Below are 9,844 nucleotides of genomic sequence, written 5' to 3'. Positions count from 1 at the left end.
TTCCGTGTCATAAGTGCATATGTGGCGCCACTTGTAGTTCAGCGTGGAGTGGTAATATCAGGATCTGTTGCAGGAATTTTCAGGAGCGGAAAGCGCCATCTGCCGGCAGTTTCTCCTGGATTTTGTCACTTAATCTCTTCAGGTCCTTAAAGGGTGTATCGGAAAATGACACAAATGATTGCTAAAATTATATGTATATTTGCTTGTAGAAACATATTTTGTATTTTAAAATATTACACTACTTTCAAAAATTTATGAACACATTTTTTTAGAAATTTTTTCCCTAATCCTGAAACTGGGAGGATGTTTTAGAGATAAGGAAAAGTCTGACGTTCACCAAAAAATGATATAAAACGTTTTTAGACCAAGAAAGACAGATTTCTCGTTGAAAAAAAAAGATTTTTTGTGAAAGACTTCTCGAGCTCTGTCAGATCAAAATCAGAGATACTTTGCTCATATGTGGTCAGTCAGTTGTTATAAACAAATCACTAGTTGCAACATTTTCCAGCCAATAAATGCATAAAAGGCGCCACTTACTGTTCACCTTTGGGTGATAACATAACAATCTGTTTCAGGAGTTTTCAGGATGTGAAGCCGCCATCTACCGGATACCGGAGTTATTATTAGCTCGAATAATATGTAGGGTCACAATTCTTTAAAACAACAGAAAAGAATGAATTGAATAGATTTAGAAAATTTGGGAAGCTTCTGAACTATTTTTAATATTCCGTCTCTGCGGACCAAAATAACTTACATTTTTTGGAAGAGTACATTTCCAGACGATATTTTTAAAATCTTAACTCACTCAAAATTGGCCTTATTGTACCACTCCAATTATTCACCCTATTTTTTTTTTCGCACTTTTAAAAAAGAATGAAATTGAAGTATTTTAGACAAAGACCAGATTATTATTCAAAATGTATTTATCTACTCCGAAATTCAATCTTCTCACTTTACTAAAAAATATTTACGAAAAATTGAAGGGGTGTCTCAAGTTGTTTTTTATATATCAAGACCCTTTTAGCCCAGTTTGTTTAATATTTCAAATTTATTTTCGCACTGCACCTGTTCTATCGCGATTCTGCTGGCCAGGAGCTAAAATAATCCCAAAATTACCAAAAAATCTTAATTAATTTAAATAAACAATTCTCCGTAGTTTACTTTTTCTAAATAAAACTGACAGTTATAAACAAAATTTCTTTTAATCTACTGGTGGTTCTGGTACGAAAACTGTTTCTGGAAGCTTTGATTACTTTTCGCAAGTCTATTAATAACCTACATAATTTGACTTAGTGCCGAGATTTCCCTGGAAAGCCTATTATAAAGTCGGATATCTTGCCCACGTCAGATCAATCCAAACAAGTTGTTTACCAAATTTCGTCTAAATATTGAAAATCGTTTATTTTGATTGGACGGAAGCCGGATAACTCTATTTTCGTCCCGTCCCACACAATCCCAACTGTGTCACAATAGAGAACTCCGCAACTCCAGCGACAGCATAATCCAGTTAGATCTTTATTTTCGTCTCTCGTACACAATTATTTGTTGAGCATCGAATCGAGGAAGTCATAAGTCATCTCCAAATACGATCGACGCAGTTTTCCCCCAATGACGAGATCTCAGTCGAGAATAACTCGCTTTCTGCACGCTCACCACAAGGAGGTATCAGATCTCCCCAAGTCTATTTTGGTGGCGAGGTAGTGGAACCTACCTAAATGGTCGACGTCGACGAAGGGGGGCGTCGGGACGCTGGTGGGGAACATGCCGATCTCGGCCAGCGAGTCCTCAGGGAAGATATCCAACAGTCAGCACACGGATCTCTTGTTGGCTGCTCACTGTTCCATCGTAAATTAACAAAGGTACGTAGTTACATAACACAACCCCCGAGGGGTGCGCAAGTGAAGTGACGGTGGTCCAGTGAAAATCCATCGAAACGATGGGTTATTGGTGATTTTTCACAGATTTTACGTCGTTTCGTGGGCAAGCTATTTTGGGTGTAATCGGAGCAATGTGGAAGTAGTGGATGCCAAATTAGGCGGTCTGTCTGCGGCACAGTTATTTTCATCCGGGGCCAAAAATAGATTGTGCGCACTTGTCGAACCCCAACGAATCTTTTTTTAATTTACTCACACTCAATTAATACTCGTTCTTTTCCAGAACAACAAAACCTTTCACCATGGCGGACGATGAGGTTAGGTGAGTAAAGTCCCAGCCGAAAAAAAATCTTTTTCGATATTTCACTCACTACTGATTTTTGTTTCTTTTTCATGTATTCTTCCAAACGGTTAAAATGCAGTATGAGGGTAAAATCTGCTGTCTTAAAATGACAGGTAAATATCGTGCATGCACACAGTGTGACACTAAAATATCTTTCTACTCAAACTGACGACGAGTAGATCAGTTTTTCGCTTATAAATATCACAGAAACAGTTACACAAGTCTACCCACAAGTAGATATAAGTACATGTAACGTTGTAAATTGATTTTCGATATTTTTGTAAATTTTTGAAAATACAAGATGAACACATATACTAGTTTCAATTTGGTTGTAGGTCGTAAAATTTTATGGTACTTTAAGTTAAAGATATTGCGGGGCTTATAAATCCTAGTTTACCACTAGCAGGTAATATTTTAAGCAGGGTTGTATTGTACATTTGGTATATTTGCATTGTACGGCAAACGGCACGCGCCGCTTTCCAACCTTTTCAAACCCAACCATTGTGCCCGTTAATCGCTCATAATATCCAATAAAATTTTACGACCTACAACCAAATTGAAATTACAATACACTCTACAGACACTATTAGAGCTAGTAGAGTAAGTAGTCGCAGGGCTCCGTTTAGGTTCCTTTAGTTTTCTTCTACCTATCTAGATCTAGATTAGTTGTACTAGTACTAGTAGAAACTAGTAGTCTGGATTATGAGTAAGTTAGTGGCGTGTTGATTGTTGTGACTAACCCGACACCAATTTCAGCCGACACACTATTTTTCCCCTAATCGAGCGCATTTTTGATATCTCAATGTTTAACTTTCGATCACATTTTTTTTTGTGTCCCTCACTATATTTTGTGATCGCACTCTAATACTCCCAATTCTGGGGGAATCACTTTTTGCCCATTTTTTACTAAGCCACCATGAAAAGTCCCTTGCACTGTCTCTAATCCCCGAAACGCGCCTCACAAAGTCGCTGAGTGACTTTATGTGGCGTCCAAGTAGTTCGTCTTCTGATTTGCGTCGTTTCTTTGCAGAGAAAGAAACTGGAGGAGGCACGTAACGATGCGACGAAGAGACTGGCAAAGAAATGTAGTATACAAAATAGCAGGATTCGTGCTATCTTGTATACTGGAGGTAAGTATGCTGATTGTGGTTTGGTGAGCAGGAAAAGAAGAGGAAACAGCAGGAGATCGAGCGCAAACGCGCTGAGGTCAGGGCTCGCATGGAGGAGGCCTCCAAAGCGAAGAAGGCCAAGAAAGGTTTCATGACCCCTGAGAGAAAGAAGAAGCTTAGGGTGAGTTGTGCGGTGGGTGAGAGGACGAGGTAGTAATCGTTGTTGGGAACAGTTGCTGTTGAGAAAGAAAGCCGCCGAGGAACTGAAGAAGGAACAAGAACGCAAAGCGGCTGAGAGGAGACGCATCATCGAGGAACGTTGCGGTAAACCCAAACTTATCGACGATGCCAATGAAGGTAGGAGTCATTAGAGTTTGGTTTTTTTTTGTGGGACGTTACTAGCAGACAAGCAGTTTTTGAAGTCTCTGGTAGCGTTCGCCGATTTTTTCCACAACCATAATCTGTTTTTATTTAGATCAATTGCAAAGTATCTGCAAGGGTTATTATGACAGAATCCACGAGGTGGAGGGAGCTAAATACGATTTCGAATATATCGTTAGAATGAAAGACAGTGAGGTTAGGATGATTGCATACAGACGGTATTGTTTCTCTATATGCATGTTCTAAACTGCAATTCGTTGAGATTTTTGCTTTTTGCTCGGGACGAACGAATGCAGTGAGCTATTTGATTTTGTCTGTACTTAAGACTACAAACAGTGTAACGTCCGTTGATAGTTCTGTCCTTTTTCTACGCTATATTTGTATTTTTGTCTGCGACATAAACACCAACAATACAGACTTGTAGGGCCGATCCAGAGGATCGGCTCGACCGTCCCTTGCCTTAACACCAATTAAGTTCCACACACGTTGTATTCTAGGAAACATTAAACAAGTTTGCACCCAGTATCATAAACGTATAGGAGAACTAGAAAATCAGAAATATGATCTTGAAAAAGAAGTGGAATTCAGAGATTTTCAGGTAGACTGGGCACTTTGGAGGGCATGTTGTACTGCACATGCGTAGAGAGAATTCATAACACTCACACACAGTAGAGCTTATGCACTGTAATAGTTTCCGGATACGAGACGATACAACTAGACATTATTTTTTTATGAATACACAATATCGACACAGTTTTTTATCTCGATGCCTCGCTTCGCTTAATCCTTTCTTTCTGTGATCCCGAACCCTCGTTACGGTGCCATCATCGAAATGTACACACTCGAAATAGATGTGCTCCACGAAACCTGGTCCTTTGTTGTGGTAACTGTGTTGTTTCTTTTAGCTGAACTCCAAACTATTTGTCAAAGCTATCACCAAAGAATCGCGAATCTTGAAGGGGATAAATATGACTTGGAACAAATCGAAAAGCATAAAGCTTTTGAGGTACAACTATACACGATACACAGGCCTTGTGATTTTTTCTTATAGAATGGCATATGATGTCGAGACCAGCTTCAGAAATTCGTCGAAATTTTTTAGGCTGGTTCTCTTGTTCTGCGATGTAAATATTTTGCCAGCTATGTATTTAGGACTACTTTGCTGTTCTCCCTTGTTGACCGGGAGAATTAAACCCCGACCGCCATCCTATCTACACAAGCACACACCTTCTCCCCTCGTGCATAATTCCGAACGGTTCTGAATCATGCACATGGGCTCTCAGCAGTTGTGTATTTTTGTTGACTGCTGGTTCCGTTTCCGATTCTAGGCCAGCTTAAGAAGATAGTGAAAGGCTATTATGACCGCATGTACATTTGCGAGGAACAGAAGTGGGATTTGGAACGCGAAGTCCGAAAGAGAGATTGGGAGGTACCACCACACAATATTTTACGCTTCACATCATACATACAACGATATTTTTATCATCCTCTGGTCTTGGTCAGTTTTCAACACCCGACCAGAATCCTCCTTCTTCGGTGTTCAAAACTCGCCAAGACGCACAGTCAGTCCTGTGGTATAAATATAATGACCTCCGTTGTTATACTAAGAATAAGTACATGAAGTGTTAAGCCGTATGATCCCGTCCTGCGTAACACCACAGTTTTAACTAACCCCCGACTAACCACAAGACCCAGGGCTGCTCTCATTCGACAATTTTCATACATTTGTATATACTTAAATTTAACTTAATCTGTTGCAAATCTGTTTCAATTCTGAACAAATTTGTAACATTGCTGGTCCTGAAACAACCAACGCTTCTACCCGACCCTCCGAGTTTAGATGGAATGGCTCAAGTCAAATCGCTTCTTAACAATGTACTACAGCCTCCCACCTGGCAGTTTTTTTCCTCGGACGGCATGGCTCTTCATGCTTGTTTCGTCGTTTTTGAGCGGTCTTGGTTTTTTACGTTCCAAATCGCCAGTTTCGTCAGGGGAAGGAATCGGAACCTACCAGTGTATGGGAACTAGAAGTGCCATGCTCACTCCTCTTTTCCAATCCTTTAGGCGTTTCAGGATCGGTTTTGATTTTTTCTTAACTTGTGAATAATATTAGGTATTGTTCAGGACAACACTCTGGTGCTGGTCTGAACATTTAGTAGCTATAGCTTTCGGAAACCCTGAGTGTGACCAGATTTCATATAGTATACGAGAATCCCACCTTCGGAGCCACCGTAACTTCTCTTTTTAATTCATTTATTACATTTTTATTACAGAATCGCCGATTTTGCAACGAAGTTACGTTTCCCTACCTCTCTCCATCACACTTTTCACTGAGAAATGTTTTTTTGTATTTTGAAATTTCTCATGGCTGTATATTGTGTATACATTTTTTTTCTGTAGTAGATTGTTTTGTCAATAATGTTTACAGACGGTATCCCCCAACATTTTGTTGTTTTTTTACCCCCCCTGTCTAGTCGTCTTGGTATCTTGCCTCGCTTATCACTCTAGCCTAATTTTCCTTTAGTTACTAACAACGTCTGTCAGATTTCGCAATGTTCGCTTCTTTACCTTTCTTACTGAGTGTTTGCCGTTTTAATTGCACCGCACTACTAACCACCGTTGTTTGTCACAATGTTGTTCCATTTAATGTCACAAAATTTCAACAAATCAAAAACGAACAACATTGGATTTCACTCCGTTCTCGTCACCAAAAATCTAATCATTTATGATGTTTTGTAGATCGCCGACCTTAACAGTCAAGTGAACGACCTCAGAGGCAAATTGTAAGTTAACACCGACGTCTCGCGTCTCTTCACTAACCAAAAACGATTACAGTGTTAAGCCAACACTGAAGAAAGTTTCCAAATACGAAAACAAATTCGCCAAGCTGCAAAAGAAGGCCGCCGAATTCAACTTCAGAAACCAACTGAAAGTTGTCAAAAAGAAGGAATTTACACTCGAAGAAGAAGATAAAGAGGTGAGATTTCAACAATTTGAGTTTACGCTTCTCTTTCAGCCGAGAAAGTGGTACTTTTGCCATTTCTGTTCTATCGAATTTATTGTTGTTGGAAGCTACCGAACCGTCTTTGTTTAATTTTGCAAAAAACTGATAAAATGACGCCGAAAACACAAGAAAAACCTTGCGGTAGTTCGATTTTGGTTTCATTTTTTTTTCGATGGCAAAATTAAACGAAAACTTTTGCATTGTGAGAAATGGTCATGAAGTGTAGAGATTCACTTCCTGGCCACTTCTGTGGAGTGAAGAAGGCGCTAGAATATACGTTTGTTTTTCGCAGCCCAAGAAATCTGAAAAGGCTGAATGGCAGAAGAAGTAAATTATCGAACCGTCAACATTCTTACAATGTCGTAATGATATTTCAATCAAACACATAAATAAATTATTAATAAAAAATACACAACTACACGATTCTGCAATTATTTTCTTTTTCTCGCCTGTATTTTTCACATTTTCTTCTCTAGGGCTTTTTAATACCCGAAAAATTTTTAGCACTAATTTTTGTGCACTGATTTTTGAAAGCTTTTTTTCTCTAAGCGGATTATGTATAAAAGGTGAGCTATGGGCTTTGCTAATTTTCGTTGCCTTTCGCACCATAATTTATTTAATATCGCTACGTTGTTTGTGGTTGACAATTGTCAAATTTGTGAACTTAAACAATATTTTCGTTTATAAATGTGCCTAAACTGCTTCAAATAACGTTTCAGAACGCTTCAAAAGCTGATGCTGCGGCTAAGGTAAAAATCAATGTAATACACAGCACTCCCGTAGTATTGCAGACGCCTATTATTTCTATTTTTGTTTTTTACAGCACTTGTTATGATACACAGTTCCCATATGCCTACATGTGGATTGCGACATTTTTCCACATTGTGTTTTTATTTTTTCTTAGATAGATAGTTACATTGCATTTATTGCTGCATACTTCGCAATGACTGCTGTTCCCTCCGGCACAGACTGATTACTCTTTTCTAATTTATTTCTTAAAATTTCAGAAAAAACCCGACTGGTCCAAGAAAGGAGATGAAAAGAAGGTACAGGAAGTTGAAGCATGAGCATCCCTCTCCCCTTTACCCACTTTTAGGGATATGCAACCTACAGAATATATTTTATCTAACAAGTTTGACAATGTTCTATTTTATAAGGGTGTAGTCTCCCGCACGCACCCCTGTATTGTGTCAGTACATCTGTATTTGTAAAACTACGTTATTAAAAAAATTATTCAATTGGAATGTGTTGTGTTGTCCGAAATCCCAAATACCTATTTTTGTTTAATATTTTTTCTTTTATTTTTTGTCTCCCTTTTTTTGTTTTTTTTTTTCTATATTTGCCATATAAAAAATAAGGTTATTTGCAAAACAACATATCATTTTTTTTTTTTTTTTTTTCTTTTTATTTTACATACTTTGTTTATTATTATTTTAATTTTTCGTTAAAGTATTCATTAAAACTACATATGTAGTAATAAGAACAACAGTAAAAAAAGTAAAACATATTAAAAGCAAAGTGGAGAATAAATATTAATTTTTTTCACTTATTTTGTATAGTTACAGTATAGCCAATTTAAAAAAAATTACCTATATTTTATAGATTTTTTTTAAAGAAAGCAAACATGCAAAAATGAGGTTACTTTTAGGGTAATAGATTTTTGTATTTGTTCATCAAGGTAGGTCTTATAACAAGTTTTTCTTTGAGAAAAACAAAATTATTTTTAAATTTTCAAATCGTCAGTTTTGCTGCAAATGTATTGATAAAAATTCAAACCTGTAGGAGAATGAGGGCGAGGCACCTGCTGAAGGTGAAGCCGTCCCTGAAGGAGAAGCTCCACCTTCAGATTCGCAGCCTCCAGACGAAGGTGCACCTCCGGCTGAGGGTTCCGCACCTGCTGAGGGTTCCGCACCCGTAGAAGGAGCCCCACCTGCTGAAGGAGCCCCACCTGCTGAAGGAGCCCCTCCTGCTGAAGGTGCGCCAACTGTTGAAGGAGCCCCGCCTGCGGAAGGAGCACCACCTGCGGAAGGAGCACCACCTGCTGAAGGTGCACCACCGGCCGAAGGAGCACCACCAGCCGAAGGCTCAACCCCCGCAGAAGGAGCACCACCAACTGAAGGCGACGCCCCCGCAGCTCCACCAACAGAAGGACCCGCAGGCGGTGAGTTCGCACTTTGAGTCCTTACCAAATCCCCAAGTCAAATTGATGTTGCGCTAATTTCAGGATTCGAAACCTTTAAACAGCTTGTTATTAACGAAAATTACGATATAGTAGCTTTGCCTGAAACAGTTCTAGCCCCCACCGACAACAAAGAAGTCGTTTCTATCCCCAATTACTCTTTAGTCGAGAACCGCAAGACTAGCGGTGACGGCGTCGTTTTGTACATTAAAAATTCACTTAAATACAAAGTTGTCGATTTGACAACAGACAATCCAGAAGAGCACCAAGTGAGCTTTGATCAGCTTTTGGACAAGCTCAAACAGAGTGGTAAGTGCTTCATGATCGATCACGTCATCATCAAGCACTCCACCGTCGAGTCCATCAAAAAAATTGTCATTTCCTTGTGTTAATATCTGATTTGTGTAGCAGCGGAGCCGGCACCTGCAGCAGAAGGCGAAGCACCAGCCCCTCCAGCTGAAGGTGAAGCACCAGCCCCACCAGCTGAAGGCGCCGCTCCTGCGCCTCCTGCGGAAGGAGCAGAGGCACCACCTGCAACGGAGGCACCTCAGCCAGCCGAAACTCAACCTGCCGAAGCGCCTCCTGCTGACACTCCCGCTGAAGCTCCCCCTGCTGAAGCTCCTCCCGCCGAAGCTCCCACAGAGGCGCCCGCTCCTGCCGCCGAACAACCAGTCGAGGTTCCACCAGTTGAAACACCGGCATCTCCTGCTATCATAGAAGGTAAGATAAGACCTCGCAATGATTATCCACTTTATCAGTATTGATCGATGGCAATTCATTTTTACAGCTGCTGCTTGAAGATATCGCAGCGACCCGATTGTTCCATTTGTATTATCTAAACTTGTCACGTATGGTATATTTGTATTAGTTGTAGTTTGGTATTGAATAAATGCGTTATTTTTAACATTTCGGTGAAGTTTTATTGACGGAAGCGTTGTCAAAAAACAAAAATTA

At 39.7% G+C, this 9,844-nt stretch overlaps 2 protein-coding genes across 16 annotated transcripts; both read left to right on the top strand.

The window, feature by feature from the left end:
• Window positions 1-1,728: 1,728 nt before the first annotated feature.
• Window positions 1,729-7,955, top strand: wupA (wings up A). Of its 15 annotated transcripts, none has more exons than XM_069051841.1 (9): window positions 1,729-1,859; window positions 2,158-2,191; window positions 3,248-3,265; window positions 3,379-3,507; window positions 3,560-3,683; window positions 5,036-5,136; window positions 6,447-6,490; window positions 6,543-6,684; window positions 7,004-7,134. In XM_069051841.1, the coding sequence occupies exons 2-9, from the start codon at window positions 2,177-2,179 to the stop codon at window positions 7,040-7,042; spliced, it is 612 nt and encodes a 203-aa protein (XP_068907942.1). In that variant the 5' UTR covers window positions 1,729-1,859; window positions 2,158-2,176; the 3' UTR covers window positions 7,043-7,134. The 15 variants fall into 15 exon arrangements, with proteins under 15 accessions (XP_068907942.1, XP_068907934.1, XP_068907933.1 ...); XM_069051833.1 differs by lacking the exons at window positions 5,036-5,136; window positions 7,004-7,134 and adding exons at window positions 4,613-4,713; window positions 7,719-7,955 and having other exon boundaries at window positions 1,731-1,859; XM_069051832.1 differs by lacking the exon at window positions 7,004-7,134 and adding an exon at window positions 7,719-7,955 and having other exon boundaries at window positions 1,732-1,859.
• On the top strand, window positions 7,812-9,796 carry LOC138133125 (skin secretory protein xP2-like). The gene is made up of 5 exons (XM_069050930.1): window positions 7,812-7,853; window positions 8,494-8,872; window positions 8,936-9,199; window positions 9,302-9,610; window positions 9,678-9,796. The coding sequence occupies exons 1-5, from the start codon at window positions 7,812-7,814 to the stop codon at window positions 9,686-9,688; spliced, it is 1,005 nt and encodes a 334-aa protein (XP_068907031.1). The 3' UTR covers window positions 9,689-9,796.
• The last annotated feature ends 48 nt before the right edge of the window (window positions 9,797-9,844 follow it).

Source organism: Tenebrio molitor, chromosome 6 (assembly GCF_963966145.1).
Source record: "Tenebrio molitor chromosome 6, icTenMoli1.1, whole genome shotgun sequence".
In the NCBI taxonomy this organism is placed as follows: domain Eukaryota; kingdom Metazoa; phylum Arthropoda; class Insecta; order Coleoptera; family Tenebrionidae; genus Tenebrio; species Tenebrio molitor.
Note: the sequence above shows the minus strand (reverse complement) of the source record. Positions and strands in the feature narration are given on the sequence as shown.